This window comes from Megachile rotundata, chromosome 9 (genome assembly GCF_050947335.1).
Source record: "Megachile rotundata isolate GNS110a chromosome 9, iyMegRotu1, whole genome shotgun sequence".
In the NCBI taxonomy this organism is placed as follows: Eukaryota; Metazoa; Arthropoda; class Insecta; order Hymenoptera; family Megachilidae; genus Megachile; species Megachile rotundata.
Window position 1 is genome coordinate 13,207,487 of NC_134991.1, and position 22,117 is coordinate 13,229,603.

The following is a 22,117-nucleotide window of genomic DNA, read 5'->3' on the forward strand; positions in this document are numbered from 1 at the left end:
AAAAATGCTCATATCAAATTATTGTATTAAATAAAATGGTGACTGGGAGTCACCTCTCGAGCGCAAAGGGTTCAATAACTGGAACCTGGTTCAATTACGTGGTAGATGTATCAGAAAACGTGGTGACAAAACGGTCATTGCAAACTCGATTTCTGTCTGGCTACGGCAGAGATTAATTCTCGTTGAGAACTTATCGACTATATATTGTACTTGGTGATTAACAGTTTCTTATGGAAGTATGAAGTGTATTTTGCTGCTGTTGCTCTGAGAACATTTGCTGAAGATACTTATAGAAAATGTAAAGAAAATATTTCTTTTATTAACAATTATGAGGGCAATAACCTAACCCTGTATATTGATAGACTCGTACAAAAGCTACCCTAAAAATAACCTTTAATCCTAAGATGTAACAATAGCCACGGAAAATACTGTAAGCATGCTCCGATCAAGTCAAAGTCCTTTTTTTCGTTTTTAGAAGCACGCTTCGCGATCTTTAACGATCGAGTGTCGTGCCAGGACGGCGCTTTGTGTACTCGCGTCACGGTAATTCTTCACTGTCTTCAGGAAGCGTTTCCCATGGAGCTGGGTCGTTACACGAGACACGATTCGAGGACCCACGCTCGAGCTGGTCTGCTACATTATATTCAGGATTTACTATCGTCTCTTTGTCAGTGTTCAAAATGGCGAAGGGAATCGCGCTGCGTTTATATTTTTCACGTTGAACATCGATCCTCGGTGGAGACATTCGCGAAAAAACTGCACCGAGAAGGACAAAAAAAAAGAATCGTAGATCGAACGTTTTACAGAATGCAATTAAATAGCGAAAAGCGGAGCGAAAAAAATTCGAAGGATTTTTGGCGTATTCAAGTTTTTAAAAGCCTGTGAAACTTGGTGAAGCGGGTGCATTCTTTTTTTTGAAACCAAACTGTTGCTTGTTTTCAAAGACTACATTGAACATCGCTAGATAAATATTTTAAAGTCTGTACAAATTTGGCCGCTGCTTTTTATTTCGACGATGCAGCGATACTGTTTTTTGGAAACATTTTCTTTCCAACCAAAAATTCTGCGAAGAAATATTGAAATGCAGAAATTTTATATGAAATACGTGTTGAAATCAGTGGAATATCGAATAACAACTTTTTAGGGGATGGGAAAATCGTCGTTGTTTAATCAAGAGATTCGTTGATATTTTTACGAGATTCAATAAAAGTTGTGGGAGAGAAACAAAATGTGTATCGTGAATTTATGGGAATTGGATATTGCGTACTAATAGTTGCTCATTAGCAGCTAAATTCGGATTTGCCACAGGCTAAGATCTAATTAGATCTAATTGAATCAATGCTGGATCCGATTATTCCGAATTAATGAATTGTGATGTGTTGAATCTGTTGCGAAACAGCTTGCATAACCATTCTTAATTGCTCAGTTTCAATTGTACTGTGACAATTTGTACCACGACAATTCAATAATTATGCAATACTAATAATGATTCTCTTACTCTTCTCTGATCAGCAAACTACAAAGACTCAAATTACGATCTCCCTTTTCCTAGCTAAGAGACAACGCAGTTTATATCGGCTTGCGAGTTCGAGATACAAATCGATAGCAAGAACGTAGCCAGATGCTAGAATTCCTGGTCCAAACAATCGCAACCGGTGCTGTAGCGATCTTAAGTGGAAAGCAATGCTCCCATTATGCGGTGGCGGAGCTTTAATTAATCTTTCACCGGCACCGGAAGTCTCTGACTAAATGGGAACGTCCGAGAACCCTTTTGTAAATAAATGAAACTGGTCGCGGCAAGAGACGTGCGCGAGAGTAGAAAGGGTAGACAAGTTTCTCGCTGCTAGGAAATCCCGCGGGATACTCGAGGCCGGAGGTGAATCTATTAATCGTGAGTTAAAACGGAGGAAACGGACTTTGGTATCTAGTAATTGATTTACGTAAGATTGAGTTATTAAATGCCCAAGGAACTGTAAACTCTCGTTATCTTGTGCCACTTAGGAGTTGACCATACGTTTATATACATTCAATTGTAGAGTAGCTTATTCATTTAGTCTTTTTGGCGGTTCGGCTAGCTATGGTAGGGAGGCTAGGAAAAGTAAAGGAGAGGGAGAACGTTTCGTCCGGGGCCTGCTAGTGGACTCATCAGTAAGACTAACTATTCAGGGCTGTAATATTAAAACGTACAAAGAAAATTAAAATGTTGTATTTTATATTCAGGGATCCTTGATAATGCAACTTATAGATGGACCTAAATTTCAAAGTTGAAGAGTATTCAAAATTTGAGTAAGGTTTATCACATTTGAGCTGTAAGTGCGTCTCGAGTGAGACTCGTCAAAGCAAAGAGGTTAAGTTCAGTAATTTGGATATAGCTTATTTGTTTCGTTCGTTAACTTGATATGAGTGCAGCTTTAAACTTGTTATAAATTGGTAATATAACATATTTGTTATTTATATTTATTGTATTCAGTTGATAGTTAATATGAATACATACCTGTTTATTCATATACAGTATTAATATAGCTTGTTTATTTGTTGTTACGCTTCTATCGGAATATGAACGCAGACATATTAAGTTGATCAATTATTTGTTCACATGATAACACAATATTAACAAAGCTTATTTCTGCACATCAAGCATAACTTCTTTATTTGTTCAAAATCGTTTATTCTTCCCTTTCACATCATAACACAATATTAATATATCTTATTCGTTTCTCCACATCAAGTATAACAGCATAACAAATATTCCTTCAAACCCTTTTTCTAAAATAATCACTTCTAATGAACATCACAAAAACCTTCATAAACCTAGCAATATATATTAACATAGCTTATTTCTGCACATCAAGCATAACTCCTTTATTTGTTCAAAATCACTTATTCTTCCCTTTCACATCCTAACACAATATTAACATACCTCATTCGTTTCTCCACATCAAGTATAATAGCATAACAAATATTCCTTCAAACCCTTTTTCTAAAATAATTACTTCTAATGAACATAAAAACCTTCATAAACCTAGCAATATATATTAACATAGCTTATTTCTGCACATCAAGCATAACTTCTTTATTTGTTCAAAATCACTTATTCTTCCCTTTCACATCCTAACACAATATTAACATACCTCATTCGTTTCTCCACATCAAGTATAACAGCATAACAAATATTCCTTCAAACCCTTTTTTTAAAATAATCATTTCTAATGAACATCACAAAAACCTTCATAAACCTAGCAATATATATTAACATAGCTTATTTCTGCACATCAAGCATAACTTCTTTATTGGTTCAAAATCACTTATTCTTCCTTTTCGCATCATAACACAATATTAATATACCTCATTCGTTTCTCCACATCAAGTATAACAGCATAACAAATATTCCTTCAAACCCTTTTTCTAAAATAATCACTTCTAATGAACATAAAAACCTTCATAAACCCAGCAATATCCCTAAAATCCGCAGTAGTATATCTGTCCAGGATATTCGTATCGGTTGGCAGCATTCGGGTGTCAAATTTTTAGAAGTCCGCAACCGGTGTGCAGCCCAGTATAAAAACCGTGCAGGTTGTGTTCTTTATTTTACTCTGGAACCGTTTCGTATAAGCATGCATGCAATGCCGTCGCAACTGGCATCGCAGATGTTCCTCCGCCACGAACGATAGAGAAGGCAGTTTCGGTTTCATCGATTCGGGGCCAGTGACGGCACAATGGAGTCGCATGTTGGTTATGCAAAACGCTCGATGCAGGACGATAACAATTAGAGATAGAGAACGGCCCTCCAGCAGCCGGGGTCAACTTCTTTCCGATCCTATGGATACGACGGCCCGGTGATTTCCGTTTTGGCATCCGACACTGGACCCAGCACATTCGACATCCGGTATTCGCCTGTTGGCGGGGCTTCAGAAAACTTGCGAGACCCGCACGGAAAGTGTATCAATCACTCAATATCTGCGGCCTCGAACCGCCGGAACAGTTTGTTTGAACAGAGATTTTCCTGCGGCCATGTGATCGTGGCACTCGGCCAGCACGGAATTACTGGCATAACTTTCCGACGGAACAAAGGCAACCTCGTAAAGATTGTCAAACATTTCTTCCTTCCTTTTTTCCGCGTTTTTTGAACGCGTAAACGCTTGCCTCGCGTTCGATTTCACTAGGTGGATTGTAGACTATGTGGACCTCTAGCGAATTCACTGCTATATGGAGTGTTCTGATCAGATTATACTTGTTTAGATTTTTTTACTTCTACTAAAAAGGTCTGTCTGAGAATTGAAATACAGCTTCAGTATATTTGATAGTGTATTTGATGACGTGTATCCAGGTGCGTTGACGCTGAACATTTGAGTGCTAGGTGACTATTATAGCAAAGTTCGACACTGAACGAGTCTACATTCTACCTTTGGCTAACTAATAAGTCAAATGTGATTAGTTATAACGGTACTGTAAGGTTACAGTAACATCTAGTTGCCTAGAATTAATATTCAATGAAGAATTTACTGATGTCGAAGATCTTCAGATGATGTCAATTTCTGACTTGCACATTTACAATTTGCAAATTACATTTTTGTACTGATTTATCTTTGTAAAATGACTTATCTCTGTAGAACGATTTATCTTTGAAGAACAACTTCTTTTGATCTTCCACTGAAGAATGATATTAAGTTAGGAGTTTCTTAATCATGCAAAGACTAACGTATTCAGCGCCTAGGATTACCACCATTTCCAAGATTTCTGCGGTAAGACATATAAAATGTATATGGAAATGGGTCGAAGACACGTAGAAAGCCTTCAGCAAACTGTGAAGTTTACACAATTCTTCCTTTTTTCTTCCTCCGAAAGAATAAATGTTAAGATAATCCGTCGTTTTCGTACCTCGTGAGAGCACCAGGAGCGACGAAGTCACTTGCTGTACTCCGTTCAAAGAATCTTTTATAAGTCTGGCAATATGAATTTCTTTCGTGCATATAGAATTCTTTTATTCCATCTCGCGCGAAAAAAGTAGAATCAGGTATTAAATGGAATATTTGAAGCAGCTCTTTGAAAGATGCTCACAAAGCAAACTTTCGTGTATACTCAAATATTTATATTTTTATAAATTTTTAGATTTTAAGACTTTGAGATTTTTAGATCTCTTAAATTTTCTCGAATTTCTGTTCCTTTATTATCAATTGTCCTTTGCTTCAATTTACACTTCACACTTCAGGAAATTACTTAATTCAAATCGCTGTATTAAATCGAACGGTGAGTCACCTTTCGAGTGCGAAGGGTTAATCCCCCTAATTAATTCTCCCAATCAAATCACCGTGCACGTACAAGTGCAACGAGGAAACAGCGTTGGATAATTGTCGGGAACTCAGCCGATTCATCGTAACGATTTTTACAAAATGAGAAGTGGGTGCTGTCTGGAGAACCACGAGGGTTCTCCAATTTAATTTGCATAGCCGTCTGTCGATGTTCCTTGTCTAAAATCAATCTTGATTCTCGGCTCGTTCACGCCACGTTTATATTTGCGAAAATTGTCAAAAATTCCAAAATGGATATTAATACTTTATTTAATAATCGTAGATTACCTGATAAAATTTATACCATACGTAGACAATTTTTATGCAATGATATATTACCCAGAAAATTCAGTTGTATATTACCTACAATGTATGCAGTTGAGTTACTAAAAATTTTTTACAAATTACCTTTTGAGCGATTTTCAAGAAAATTGTACATAAAAATTTTTAAGCAATTATTACCTAGAAATTTTGAATGTACTTGTATATTATCTAGAAAATTTCTATGCAATCTTACGTAACCTAAAAAGGTCATAACCTACATAACCTGAAGATCATAACCTAAATAACTTACATAACCCATAAAATTCCTATACAATTCGGCAGCCAAAAAATGATTAAGCTTCCCAGAAAATTTCTCCGCGATTATAGAATTAAAAATGTACAGTTAAAAAATTTTTGCAAAAATTTTTGGGAATGTGTAACGTTATGCGAGGCCGCAGTTCAGTCGTGTAATCGTCCGCAGGATCACAGAACGCATTACTGCGTTGCCGCGGAATTAATCAAGCCTATCTATATTAGAAGGCATGCTCTGCGGTCAGATTAGAATCCCGAGCAATCCACCGAGCCAGGATGGACAACGCCACTGTTAATGGAACTCGGGACCGACGATCTACGGCTTCCGTCACCCGCACACCATATAATATTCGTGTCAAAGAAAGATTCATTCGACTCCTCGGCCAGACGGACGATAAGAATCCCTGCGACGCTCGAAATTCTCGTTTTCGGGATATCTCCAGGGATTTCCAAGGAGATTAACCATACCGACCCTACCACTCGTTTTCACGATATCGAGGATTTTGATTCGGGAATGGTGAAAATTTCGGGATGGTGGGGAAATGATTTATTTTCTTTGGGTTGGGTTACACTTCCTTTGAATGGGAGTTGCAATTTTATTTCTGGAGGGAATTTTTATTGTGGTGAATTTTGGATACAGCATTGGTACTGTAGAAAATAATTGGTTAATAATTTTTAATTTAAATGAAGAATTTTTAATTTCTGTTTGAGGACTTGTTGAAGAGTTGATCAATTTTTAATTTCTATTTGAAGACTGAACAGTTGAAGAATTTTAAATTTCTATTTGAAGATTGTTTGAACAGTTGAACAATTTTTAATTTCTATTTGAAGACTGTTTGAACAGTTGAATAATTTTAAATTTCTACTTGAAGACAATTTAAAAATTTGATGAATTTTAAACGTACCTTACTTTATTTGAATAACATCCAACCCTATTACAAAACAAGATTAAAATACTTAATTTAATAGCATACTTCAAACCATATCAAAAGTTGTCAAAAACTTGTTCAAAAAATAAGAAATGATTCTACATACGATTTCATTAATAAATCTTCAGAATTTGAATTATGCAATCATATTTTTCTATGCTTTGCGATTCGCAGCAAAAGGGTTGAAATTTGATCAGATATTTAGAATGCTTCAACAGGCGCAGGTATTTCAAAGATAATGAAATTTTTTCTCATTAACAAGGAATTCCCTTGAATGTAGGTGTGCTAGGAATTTAAGATATTTATTTTATGAGATTCAGTCATTCATTCATTTTTTCTGCGCAATTTTTAAATGTAGAAAATTTTAATAATGTAATGTGAGCGTTTGAATATATGTAATACATAAAATGCTTCATATGTTACTTTCATATGCTAAATTTATATGTTACTTTCATATGTTACTTTCATATCTTACTTTTATATGTTAATTTAATATGTTACTTTCATATGTTACTTTCATATGTTACTTTCATATGTTACCTTCATATGTTATTTTAATATGTTACTTTCATATGTTACTTTCATATGTTACTTTCATATGTTACCTTCATATGTTATTTTAATATGTTACTTTCATATGTTAATTTCATATGTTACCTTCATATGTTACTTTCATATGTTACTTTTCATATTTAACTTTCATATGTTACTTTCATATGTAACTTTCGTATGTTACTTTCATATGTAACTTTCATATGTTACTTTCGTATGTTACTTTCGTATGTTACTTTCATATGTTAGTCTCATATGTTACCTTCATATGTTACTTTCATATGTTACCTTCACATGTTACTTTTATATGTTACCTTCATATGTTACTTTCATATGTTACTTTCATGTGTTACTTTCACATGTGACAATATGTTATTCTCATATTGTGAGCACATGAACTTTGGATGTTCACTGGTACAGTTAATTAAACCTTGTTCTCTGGTTATCGATTTTTGTCAGAAGTATATCGAAAAGATTATTCGCAATAATCCGTTGTGGTCGGAGTCGGAAATCTCGCATTGTTCCCGAACGTTTGCTCGTCAATTCGAGTTAACGAGAGCGTTGTAGTGATTGGAATTAGCAGGCAAGGACCGGAACGAATGCTGACCCGTAACTGTTTCCGTAGCAGAGGGTATTACAGAGGGCTTAGTACAGGATGACACCGAGGATAGGAGTAAAGGGTGAAGAAAGATTAGAGGATCGGACGAAGGGAACCGAGGGATTTTAGAGATAGAAGGACCGGGCGAAAATCACTGCGGCCGCCATCAAAGACGTTCGTGCTATGAATTTTACGAAAAATTCCCTTTGACGATATTACACGGATCAAGTGTTTACCCGATTATTTTCTCTCGATTTGTGAAAACTGCTTTGATGTTGTCATCTGACATATTTAAAGAGTATTTAAAATTTCAAACCGTATTTAAAATTTTTTAATTACAACTTAAATGGAAAAGTTATAATAATAATCCTAGTCATCGTATACACATAAATGAATTAAAATAAAATAAATGAGTAGATTAAACTAATTTTGACTAATAAAAATTAGGAAATGTATCTATAATCTGTCCTGCATCACCTAACCTAACCTAACCTCTCTCGGTACTCGAGTATCCGCTCGTTTTCACAAGATCTAAAAAATAAAACACGAATTATTTGCCAATTAAATGTACACAAACCCATAGAATTGTCAGGCAACAGTTCTTTATTTGAATGTAAATTCAATTTGTAAACGAAACAATATATCTCACGCCATTGTCTTTATTTGTCCAATCAAACGTATCTTTACACGTGTACACAATGTTTTTAACATGTTGTCGCACAAATATATTAATCACTCGTGCAATTAAACGACGTTGTACCACACTTTTGACATTTTTTTAACAACCATTTATTTCCGAGGACAAAAGATTAACAATGTTGTTTGTATAATATATATTCTTTGGGTCGCGTACTTGTTGATATAAATCATTCCGCAGTGAATGCAATTTTAATTCATGGAGTTATTGATTTTTAGTAGTATACAGGGTGATTAATTGCCAATGCATTTTATTCTATATATTAATTATATTATGTATATGTGACATAAATGTACTGTTTCGTTTGATAAATGATAATTATGTGACAGAAATTCAATTAAAATCTCATAATTCTTTTATCAAACTTTAATCACCTACTCGTATTTTCAATAATTTATATTCGGGAAACGGATGTGTACCTTAAGAGGATGGATCCATTTATTTATACATTTTTAATGTGCCCCTTCAGAATTTATTTAACGGGAATTTTAAAGCAAATGTACACAGTATTTTATATTCAATAATCACTAGTAAAATTTTATTTAATAAAGTAAAATAATGTTAGAGTCGATAACAAAAATTTATTTGAAAATGTTTGTTGGGATGTTCGTGTTATTGTTAAGAGAAGACACTTCTTATTTTATTTTTTTAAGCAGAATTTTAATCAGTGCTTGAAATGTTTGTTTGAAGGAGTTTTACATGAAATCCCTAAATCTTGAAGTTTTAAACTTCTCAAGGTTCTTAACTTTCGAAATCCTTAAAATTTAGAATTTGTGAAATTCGTATAGCATCGTCTCTAAATTTTTTAACCTCAAAGTCTGACGTCCTCAACTTCTCAAACTTACTAATTTCTAAAATTCCCACATTTTAAATAGCCAAATAGCCAAATCTGAAAATTATCTAATTGCAAAATTTCTTAAATTCTCCAAGCGTTCAAAGATTGTCAAATTCCAAAATTCTCACATTCCCAAATTTTCCAGCCCCAAACCTGACGTTCTTAACTTCTCAAACTTAGTAAATTCTAAAATTCCCAAATTTTGCAACACACTTCTCAAACTTGACAAATCCAGAAGTAGCCATATCTCAAAATTATTTAATTGCAAAATTTCTTAAATTCTCCAACTGTTCAAAGATTGTCAAATTTCTAAATTCTTTTATTCCCAAATTTTCCAGCCCCAAACCTGACGTTCTTAACTTCTCAAACTTCCTAAATTCTAAAATCCACAAATTCCCTCATTCCCAATTTTTCCAACCCCAACATCTCAAACTTTCTAAATTCTAAAACCCTCAAATTCCCTCATTCCCAATTTTTCCAACCCCAAACATGACGTCCTCAACATCTCAAACTTCCTAAATTCTAAAACCCCCGAATTCCCTCATTCCCAATTTTTCCAACCCCAAAACTGACACCTCCCACATCACAAACTTCCTATAACCTAAAATTCCCAAATGTCAAAACCCACTTCTCAAACTTCCCAAATCCTAACCTCCCAAATCTAAAAATAACCCATCACTAAAACTTCCCCTGCCAAATTTCTAAATTTCCAAATATCCAATTTTCCAAACTTCCAACTCTAAAACTTCCCCATTCCATAAAAATCACCCAGCTCGATTCCGATCATACTTTTCCTAGGGGAACCAAATCTGCTTTGAGCGTCTGCAACTTTCCACGGGTATCGCACGCGCTTCACGAGACAAAGTCTCGTTCGTTTGTGAAACGTTCGACAAATCCAGTGTTCCGGGATTAAAGACGTAGCCGGTTTCCCCTTCGCAAATTACCGGAATTCCCTCTGGCGAACTCGCATATTTCACGTTTGATGCGTCGCGAACAAAGGGAATCGGGACGCGAGTTCCCCGAAATTGGCTGCAGCGGGAAAGAGAGAAGCCGGCAGACTGGCAAATCGTGTCCTCGAAGATGTCAAGCAAGCACAACCAGCGGAATTTCGCGGCCAGGAAGAAAAGGAGTTTATCCAGTGACACGAGGTGACAAATCCTCTTAACCGCTTTACAACCTCGCATTGTCGCGATTCGCATGCATACATGCGAACCTGCCGGCATAAGGACGTCACGTCCCGTCACCTCGTTCGCCCCTTTCCTACCTTTTTTCTTCGCCAGGTAACACCGGTTATCGCGAAACGCGCAAGAAACTTGCGATAACTTGTCGCTTTTATCTTTGATCTCTCTTATTTTCCTACAATGCGATTTTATTGCGAACGATAGCGTTTTTGGGACTTGAACTCGAATTACGATTACAGTAATTTCAAATGCAAGACAATAAAATAATCTATTTCTAAATTATTCTAATTTATCAGTCACTGAAACTTCATATTTTTATATGAAGTTCGTGTTTTCGACTTTACTTCTCAAATTTTAATCATACTTCTTTTTTTAATTATACTCAAATTTGAATATGCTTCTACAAATTTTATCTTTCAATTTTCACCTCTGAATTATCTTCAACATCTTCATTTTCCTACAATGCGATTTTATTGCGAACGATAGCGTTTTTGGGACTTGAACTCAAATTACGATTACAGTAATTTAGTTTGAAAATGCAAGACAATAAAATAATCTATTTCTAAATTATTCTAATTTATTTTTAAATTAGTCAGTCACTCAAGCTTCATATTTTTATATGAAGTTCATGTTTTCAACTTTACTTCTCAAATTTTAATTATACTCAAATTTGAATATGCTTCTACAAATTTTATCTTTCAATTTTCACCTCTGAATTATCTTCAACATCATCATTTTCCTACAATGCGATTTTATTTCGAACGATAGCGTTTTTGGGACATGAACTCAAATTACGATTACAGTAATTTAGTTTGAAAGTGCAAGACAATAAAATAATCTATTTCTAAATTATTCTAATTTATTTTTAAATTAGTCAGTCACTCAAACTTCATATTTTTATATGAAGTTGATGTTTTCAACTTTACTACTCAAATTTTAATTATACTCAAATTTGAATATGTTTCTACAAATTTTATCTTTCAATTTTCACTTCTGAATTATCTTTAACAACTTCTAAATTTTCGACCTGTGTATTAGCGAATCTCCTAATTTCGGAAGTATCCGAACACACACGAGGGAAACCGAGAATAATGTTTCTTGATCTCGGAATCCATGAATCCGAGGTGAGAGTATACGATACAGATAAATTTCAAGGGCCGATAACCCAAACAGAATAAATTTTGGATGGTGAAACTCGTTATCGATAAATTTCGAGTCGGTGTAACCGGTATCGAATAAATTTCGGGTCGGCAGCGTGGTATAAATTTTGGGTCGTGTCGACTGAATTCCAAGTCAAGAAGGTGAGCAGCAAGGATTTCCGGGTCGCAGAGCGTTTCGTTGACAAATACACCTCGTCGACCACCGACACCGATAAATTCTGGGTCGTTCCACGCAACATCGATAAACTCTGTGTCCACGCTGCTAGAATCTTTCATTAATCAACCTGGTTGTAACCTAGTTGCGATCCCCTATTTCCTGTCACTGTACTCCCTGTGCGATCCTTACAAATCCCCGCGCAATTGTCGCATTTTAAAAGAAGCTTAGATTAGCAGGACTTTATGACTCTTCGAATCATTTATTAACTGTCAGTTTTTTGTTGAGTTGCAGCTGATGTGAGGGTTCGGTTTAGAAATCAGCTGTTGTCTATTTTTTGTTGTAGTTTCATAAAGTTGTATTCAGAGGGTGCTCTCAGATATCTGGCTGACACCTATTTCAGAAATAGGTCTCAGCAAGGATTTTGATTTTAAGGATGTTGTCAAACATATGACCATGATAGGGACCAACTTCATTTTGGCTCTAGGGTTGCACTTTATGGACACACTAGAAGGGGATGATATGTAATTGGTCCTTGTAGACTTCAAGAAATTAGGAAACTACGGTTGAGACCCCACCTCATCAAATAGAGAAAGTGAGTCCAGGGGTTGTGAGTCAAATTTCTGGCAAACAGCGTCAAAATTAAAGAAACCCTTGTAAGAAAGACCCTTGTTAGAATCAGAAACCTTGTTAGACTTAATCAGAGTTAGCAGTGGTGCCTCCGCTTAGGTACAAGATCGCAATATTTAAAAAATCATTCAGAGTTCTAAATTTCATAAAACTGACATTGCCATCATTAATTACGTCTAAACTCTTTCATGTCCTAATCTTTGAAACTTAACCTCTAACTTAAACTATGAAATCTAAAACGAGTTCCAGTGTTCCCCCGAGCAATAACACTTGTAACGCAATAGTCAAACATTCTGCAGTTCCATAAAGTGAACAGCAAAAAGCGAGGGTTATAAAAGAAGTTCGTAACACGATCGTGATACGATTCGAACGATCCGAGTTCATCAACGTGTTCCTGTTGGTATGTGCGCGACCGGTTATACACTGGCATCGAGTGAATGTTGTTCGACATTGATGCATGCATTATTCAGTCGGTGTATCCATTCATTATTCATGTCATGATCAATGGATGTCAACATACCACGATCTGTATCTGAACACGTCGCCGTAACGGAAAGTGAAAGCACGTTGTCGTTCGGATCCGTTCTGACTCTGCGACACGAACACCGGGTTAGATTTTATAAAACGGAGGAACATGCTACTGTATAGTCAACTTGATTATATGGATGTTAGATTATGTGGATTTATGGGTCTTTATGTGGTTATTTATGGGGTTAAGATCACTGTTGGGTACTGTTGGATAATCTTGTTGGGTTTACACAGCTTTTGGTTGAAATGTTCCTGGTGATATTCCTAAATCCACAAGTACCTATTTGGTGATGTAAATTTTCAGCTCACCAAATTTCTATGTCTCTAATTATGTATGTCTAAATTCTTGAATCACTAGATCTCTTTCTTGATTCACAATTAGATGTCCAAGTGTCTCTAAATATCCAAATATCTAATCCCTAAATTGCTAAGTTATCAAATTTTTATATCTCCAAATTCCTATATTTCCGTATCCATAATTTCACAAATCCCAAAATCCTCGAATGCTGGGTCCACAAATTCTTAACCTGTGCCTAACGTTTAAACCCTAAAAATCCCAAAAACCTTGAAAAATCCCCAAAACATTCCAGGAACCTTGAAATATCTCTAAAAATTCCAAAAACATTGAAACATCTCAGTAACCTTGAAAAATCCCTAAAAATCTAAGAAACCTTGAAAAATCCCTAAACACCCCAATAATCTTAAAAAATCCCCAAACATCCCAGTAACTTTGAAAAATTCCTAAACATCCAAGAAACCTTGAAATTCCCAAAACATCCCAGTAACCTTGAAAAATCCCTAAACATCCAAGAAACCTTGAAATTCCCAAAACATCCCAGTAACCTTGAAAAATCCCTAAAAATCCAAGAAACCTTGAAATTCCCAAAACACCCCAGTAACCTTAAAAAATCCCCAAAACATTCCAGGAACCTTGAAATATCCCAGTAACCTTGAAAAATCCTTAAAAATCCAAGAAACCTTGAAATTCTCAAAACACCCCAGTAGCCTTGAAAAATCCCCAAAACATTCCAGGAACCTTGAAATATCTCTAAAAATCCCAGAAACCTTGAAAAATCCCTAAAAACCCAAGAAATCTTGAAAAATCTCTTAAAAATCCCTAGGAACCCCCAAGAAGTGCCAAATGACTCACCCTCTAACTTCAGAACTGCCACATTTTTCCTACGAAAGCGATATTTGGCGCAGACTGTACACCGTGCGAGAAGAACAGGAGAATAATGCTTTTAGCAGAGCGGCTGCGTTAGTTCGCGATGTTAGGGGACCGAAGATTGTTCGACTTGGCGGTTGTTTGTTGAGCAATAAAAAATAGCTTCTTCCACAGTTTACCGAGAATGGAAGGGTGAGTTAGACGCGGGTCGACAAGGCGCCTTAGTTGCGTCGGATAGTTATAGCCATTTGCGGTCCATCGAAGTCATAATTAGTTTTCCTCGGGTCTCGGCTAGCCTGATAGACAGTTTTCGGAAGGATCGGCCAAGCGTTCGAAACATCGTTTAATTAAGAACTGCCTTGTGCCATGTAAATTTATTTTGCCGCTTTGTCAGCTCCCGTCGGCGCGTTTACATGATCAAATTCGACAATTTGATTAGGCACGGTATCGTTACGGGGCGTTCGAGGTGCAGTTACATTATTAGCGTCATCGGAGGAAGCTTCAGGTGACTTGTATTAAGCTTCTGTTGCATCCCGTATTATTGAAAGTTAGCTCGATGATTAAAATTCGATCAAGATGACGAGCAGGTTCAATTTTGCTTATTTAATTACGGTTTAATAAAGGGAAGCTGGAACAGTCTCTTACTAGATAAATTTCGTACAAAAAGAATATGTATTTTATGACATAAATGAAAGGTGTAAACACAATGCGATATTTCTAACTGTTTATGAGTATGTGTATATTTAATGTGAGATATATTCATCTAGCATAAAACCTGATAATCTGATCCTGCAGGGTCTGCAGACTCCAAACACGTAATCACTCTATATATTACTTTGACATCTACATTTCTACCTTTAACATTATTAATAAAATTTAAGAACTAAAATTCAACAACTACGTAAAATTCAACAAACTATTCTCATAAATCAAGCAATGATCACCGCGTCGCTCGTAATTGTGCGAAAGTTAGTACCAAAAATGAAGATAAATCGTTCTTGGAATCCCACGAAGCATTCGAACCTTTGAACGTTCACCGACAAGAACAACGTCTCAATCACGACGTGTATGGCGGTTGTTACAGGGTCTGTGAACGAGGCCGGCGTTTTCACCCTCCGTGGTAGACAAGAGGGTGGACGACGAGGCAGAAGAACAACGACGAGCACGACCAGTACAACAACGTCCAGCCCGACGTTGATTTCTCTGTCGGACGAGGTGGCGCAGCCCGCGGCCCTTTTAGCCCACGAAGAGGACTTATGGTCTACCAGCTCCTCCGCTACAACCAACGTTCCACTATCCTTGGATACAGCCGCCACACCGTCAAAGCCACCCTTGGAAATGATGGTGAAATTTCACAGCAAGCTCATACTGCCGTGCGAGCTTGAAGCAAATTACTCGAGGCTACTGCTACCTGGGGCAACAAGGTAATTTCGGCTTCTTTATCGACAAACGGAAACCCTGTCCTACCGTGATTTGCTCTCTTTTTATTTGGGCAGTACATATTTTATCTTTGGATAGATTGTTGACAAGGTAGACATCTGGGTGTCTATTTGGGTAGACTTATTGGTACATATGACTTATGCTGGATTTTGTGCATTTGACGTATCTATTTAGGTATCTAGACTTCTTAGTATCTGGGTATCCAACTTTTTAGATATCTATGTATTTGGATATCTTGGTGTATATACATTTATGTGTCTAGGAATGTAGCTATCTGAGTACCTGGACATCTATGTGTTTAGACTATCTACAGCTGATCTAGCTGGGTATTTAGGTATCCATGTGTTTAAAAATTTACCTATGTAAATGTCCAGGTACCTGGGTATCTAAGTATCTAATTATTTACGTGTCCAAGTCTCTATGTGTCCAGATACTTAAACATGCAGACATCTACCTATGAATCTCTAAGTCTATTTGTTACCATAGTGCACTAATGTCTCCAGCCATCAAATATCCATTAATTCAGTAATATAGCGTTCGCCCACAAGAAACAAAGTATAACTTCAAAACAAAATTTCCCGATCAACCTAATAAATGTGGCAAGAGAATAAGTTCGCGGAGAATATATTGCTTTATTGGTTTCCCGTTTCTTTCGATTCTCCGGAGGGACGTAATGTATCGAAGGCGATAGAAGAGATTAGGGTTCTTAATTAAAGGAAAAGTTTGTACAGACAAGTTAATCGTAGTTAATGGACCCAGTTCTCCATTATTTCTGTCGTGAAATGTTGCTGACAGATGTTCGAACGATTATGATTTTTCTTGGGGATTTAAAATCGTGTCCGAACAGTTTGAGTAAGGAATTGAGGTGGTAACATAGTATGGTACTGTGGAGTTAATTCTCTAATTGGTACGAATTATCTGGTTAGGAGCTACAGAACACGACCAGCGACATGGCTACACGACGGAAGTCCGGTGGATATGATTACAATCAACACGAAAACGGAGATGAGCGGAACTGGCCACAGATATATCGGAGACTCTATCACGGCCGAATTGCATATAGACAACGTCAGATTGGAAGACGATGGTATATGGAGCTGCACGATCGAAAATGATCAAGGAGAGATACTAGCCGGCAGGCCTGTGAAGCTCGTCGTTCTCGGTGAGTACATTATTAAATTCAATATAGTAGCGACGGTAAGACATTGTTGCCTAAAAGCGTATTACCCGCAGCGATCTGTATCGATCGTATTGTAATTAAATTTTCTATCATACATTTTCTATTATGCACCTGCGAGATGAAATTGATATGCCAGTTCACGTGTCGTGTCGCTCCACATGTCACATGCCAAAGTATAAGGTCATTCTTTATTTCTAGTATTTGATTTTTATGTCTTCATTTTTATTTTTTGATATTTGTTATATTTTGATGTCTTCAATTTTTATTTTTGATGTTTGTTATATTTTGAGGTTTTTTAATTTTTATTTTTGGTATTTGTTATATTTTGATGTTTCCTAATTTTTGTTTTTGATGTTTGTTATATTTTGAGGTTTTTTAATTTTTGTTTTTGATATTTGTTATATTTTGATGTTTCTAATTTTTATTTTTGATGTTTGTTATATTTGGAGACTTTTTAATTTTTATTCTTGATATTTGTTATATTTTGATGTTCTTTAATTTTTATTTTTGATGTTTGTTATATTTTGAGGTTTCTTAATTTTTATTTTTGATATTTGTTATATTTTGAGGTTTTTTGATTTTTATTTTTGAAATTTGTTATATTTTAATGTCTTTAATTTTTGTTTTTGATGTTTGTTATATTTTGATGTTTCTTAATTTTTATTTTTGGTATTTGTTATATTTTGATGTCTTTAATTTTTATTTTTGATATTTGTTATATTTTGATGTCTTTAATTTTTGTTTTTGATGTTTGTTCTATTTTGATGTTTCTTAATTTTTATTTTTGGCATTTGTTATATTTTCATGTATTTATAATTTTTATTTTTAATATTTGTCATATTTTGATGTCTTTAATTTTTGTTTTTGATGTTTGTTCTATTTTAATGTTTTTTAATTTTTATTTTTGACATTTGTTATATTTTCATATATTTATCATTTTTATTTTTAATATTTGTTATAATTTGATGTTTTTAGTTTTGATTTCTGATATTTGTCACACTTCAAAGTTTTAATTTTTGATTTCGGTGTTTGATACAAAGCCTTTAATTTTTCAGTGGACACGTTTGAAGTCTTTCATTTTTTACTTTCGGTATTTGTAACATTTCGCAGTTTTCAATTTTTACCTCCGATATTTGTGACATTTTGCAATTTTTAATCCTTTTGTTATTTGATACATACTGTACTATTATACTTTATATTTTATTTATCGTGGCATTGTATAAAGAGTTACGAATCGAAGGAGATGATAAATTTTATTTACGTTTTACCGTATTTGCGTATTTTATTTGTATATTTTCCTTCAAAATGTATTCACGTATTTTATTACCTCGAGCGTGGAAATCGTAACCAGAGTTTTACAATATTTAGTTACAAATTCGTAACGTGTATTTATTTAAATTTAATGCTTCTTTACATAACTCCTTCAATTTAAATATTCTCTGCGTTACAATATTGAAAATAATGTATTACAAATGTTTTACATCTCACAGCTATTATCAAAAAATAATAATAAATTCAATGCTCCCCTTCAAATCAAAATTTAAACAAGCATTCTAGGATTACAGTCAAGTTCAGAAAGCTTTCACTAAACGTTAATTAAAAAATATTTCTGCAATTGAACAAAAAAAGAAACATTCAGCAGAAAATAGTGTGACGCACATATTAAATAAAGTGAGGTTAAATGTCCTGTCTAGCCTTCAACGATACAAATAACAAAATAGATAACTTGATTATCTCCCAATAATTTTTGTAGACCACTTTCCATAAAATAAAACCAAGAGTTAAGAAAATCGAACCTCTTCGAAAGTCGCGGAAGAGAATTTCCGTAAAAAATTCATCACGGTCTCGCAGAAGCCGTGCAGGTAACGCAAGGATTTTATGCATATTAATCCGCGTCACTTGGACCAGGATGAGAGCATCGCATGAATATGCATCTGCAGTAAACATTTCTCTTCTTTCTATCCGCTCGTCTCATTCCGCCCATCGTTTCTCCTGCTCTATCTATTTTTTCCTCCTCCATTTTCGTTGACGAACGCGTCAGTACGTCGCGGTTTCGCCGACTGCACTTGTCTCCGCGGCGAACACGCGTGTACACGCGCGCGAAACAATGGCACCGCGACGCCGGAACAATCGGCCCGCGTGACGCACTTCAACCCTCTTCGCTGTTCCGCTCGAATCACGTTCGAAATGAAGCTGCGACCCCTTCCGCGGACCACTTTTGTTTTTAATATCCCGCGTTACCCGCGCGAAGGACAGCTCTTTCCTTTTATTTTCGTCCGACGCTGTCCGTTGCTCTCTTCGGCGTCTGATGTCCATTGGCGTAACTTCGATTTCTGCGGACAGCATCGGTTATGACAAACCTATGATCTATGAAGGCTTATTAAACGATCTATATGTTAATTATTATAAATAAGTGTTAACTGTCAACTTTTTCTGTTAAATGTTAACAAGGTTGTTAACTTAACAAGCTTGTGCTGAACTATGAATGAAGGCTACTATTTGGGAATTTGCTAAGTTGAAGGATATTCGGAAAATTTAAACAATTGACAGAGTTAAGAATTTTGGAGATTTTAGAAGATTAGAGAATTTATAAAATTATGGATTTAGAGATATTGGAAATTGAAGGATTTGGAAAATGAAGTATCTGTAGATTTGAGAATTTGGGATTTGCAAAGTTGAAGGATATTCGGAAAATTTAAACAATTGACAGAGTTAAGAATTTTGAAGATTTTAGAAGATTAGAGAATTTATAAAATTATGGATTTAGAGATATTGGAAATTGAAGGATTTGGAAAATGAAGTATCTGTAGATTTGAGAATTTGGGATTTGCAAAGTTGAAGGATATTCGGAAAATTTAAACAATTGACAGAGTTAAGAATTTTGGAGATTTTAGAAGATTAGAGAATTTATAAAATTATGGATTTAGAGATATTGGAAATTGAAGGATTTGGAAAATGAAGTATCTGCAGATTTGAGAATTTGGGATTTGCAAAGTTGAAGGATATTCGGAAAATTTAAACAATTGACAGAGTTAAGAATTTTGGAGATTTTAGAAGATTAGAGAATTTATAAAATTATGGATTTAGAGATATTGGAAATTGAAGAATTTGGAAAATGAAGTATCTGAGAATTTAAAAATTTGCAAGTAGAAAAATTTTTAATTTTATAAAATTTAAAGTTTCTAATATGAAAAAGCTGAGTCCCCTTCCTTGAGACCAGGACCGTATTTTATGAGGGTGGAACCCTTTGATCCTTGGCTAGTTACGCCAATGCTGGTAGCATCCCTCTCCATTTGTTCATGGTTCATCTGCCGCCGCTTACGTCTGCCGGATATTTAATTTCGCTTGCGTACGTTTGAATTTTAAACGGTTGTTTTTTAGTTTCGAGTGTGTCGAAATGAGTTGAATGAAAGTTTGGAGGTTTGAGAGACGGCTGAAATAATGTGTATTTGTTTACACGTGTACTCATTTTCTGCTAGGCTATATGGCTGAGAGGACTACGTTTCTAAACTTTCGCTATTAGGAACACCCTAGTTTTTCAATCTAAAAATTTCTACATTTTGCAATTTTCTTGTTCGTGAAGTAGGTGCCTTTGATTCAGAATTTAAGTCATTGAAAATACAGTACTCTTTGGGTCTTATACCTCTTATGAATAAAGAATTAATTTAAAAAGAAAATTTGCTCGACTAAAATTTGAACGAGAGAGGTTTAAATCTTTCGCTATAATTTGCATTCTAAGGCCCAGTGTCTTCTAAGAACCACCAGAATACAGTACTCTTTGGGTCTTATAGCTCCTATGAATAAAGAATTAATTTGAAAAGAAAATTTGTTCGACTAAAGTTTGAACGAGAGAGGTTTAAACCTTTCGCTATAATTTGCATTCTAAGACCCAGTATATTCCAAGAACCACCAGAATACAGTACTCGTTGGGTCTTATACCTCTTATGAATAAAGAATTAATTTGAAAAAAAGATTTGTTCGACTAAAATTTGAACGAGAGAGGTTTAAACCTTTCGCTATAATTTGCATTCTAAGACCCAGTGTCTTCTAAGAACCACCAGAATACATTACTCTTTGGGTCTTATAGCTCCTATGAGTAAAGAATTAATTTTAAAAAAAAATTTGTTCGACTAAAATTTGAACGAGAGAGGTTTAAACCTTTCGCTATAATTTGCATTCTAAGACCCAGTATCTTCTAAGAACCTCCCAGTATCTTTACAACTAAAATGCGTCGCCCAAACCGAAACAGTCAAACCGAAATCGCGTCACATCGATAATTCTCGTTGAGGGTAACACGCGTACAAAGCAGTTGGAAATGGAATGCGCAAAGGGGATCAAAGTAGCCGATAATCGGCTTGTAACTTAGCCGCGGGCCATAATCATCGTTCTAACTGCCCTTCGGAAATTCCACTGAGTCATCCTTTATGTAATCCGAGGAAAGAACAGTAGGGAGAGGAAGGAAGATGCTGCCTGGAGCATCGCAACGTTGTTCTGCGTCTGATGGGGATAGATTTGTTTAGCGCCCTCGGGGTCCCCGGTCTCGAATTCGCGAGCGAGAAAAAGTTAAGAGTAATGCGCGTTTTATGCGGCTATTCCGCCAAATTCTCAGTATTTTAGTCGATAAATAGACAGAGGACGCTCTTGGACGAATCGTGCCATCCTGTTATCGTCAGGTATTCAACGAATTCGTTCGATAACGCTTCTTTTCTTATTTTCATATCTTTCGTACTGGAAGATAGGTGAAATAGTGCATTTTTCTTAGGGAGCACTGTCCTGGTTTTAATAGTTAGTTTATTACTGTTAGTTATTGTTAGTTAATTATCGCTTTATAGGCAGTTCTTTGTTGTATCTTTTAGGTACTTAATTATCGGGATTTGCAGTTAGTTTATTCTTGTATAGGAGAACTATTATTTAGAGTTATTTAATTGTTATTTTTGTTCCTATTTGTCATCTATAATGTTCATAGGTAAAGGCAATGTATCCTCTCAAAATATAGCGACAAAGAATACTTGCTTTTGAGTTTCATGTATCGCGACACAAACTTTAGCATGATAGTATTAGGAACTAAAGATCTCTTATTGAAGAGGTATCGATTTAAGACGAATATAATATAATCACATCAACGAACCAGGTCGCTTCTGCTAATTCCAAAAGTAGTCGAAGAGGATAAAATTCAATCGACATCCTCTCTCCATAAAATGAAG

General features: G+C 35.4%; 1 protein-coding gene and 1 long non-coding RNA gene across 8 annotated transcripts in view; one reads left to right on the top strand and one right to left on the bottom strand.

The window, feature by feature from the left end:
- Positions 1-22,117, top strand: part of tei (irregular chiasm C-roughest protein teiresias) — a 429,576-nt gene that overhangs the window by 208,366 nt on the left and 199,093 nt on the right. For all 6 annotated transcript variants that reach the window (XM_076535391.1, XM_076535392.1, XM_076535393.1 and 3 more), the window contains 2 exons: positions 15,378-15,717; positions 16,660-16,895. In XM_076535391.1, coding sequence (XP_076391506.1) covers positions 15,378-15,717; positions 16,660-16,895 — 576 coding nt within the window. The remainder of the gene's footprint in view (positions 1-15,377; positions 15,718-16,659; positions 16,896-22,117) is intronic.
- Positions 1-22,117, bottom strand: part of LOC143265137 (uncharacterized) — a 594,179-nt gene that overhangs the window by 169,309 nt on the left and 402,753 nt on the right. The window lies entirely within an intron of this gene.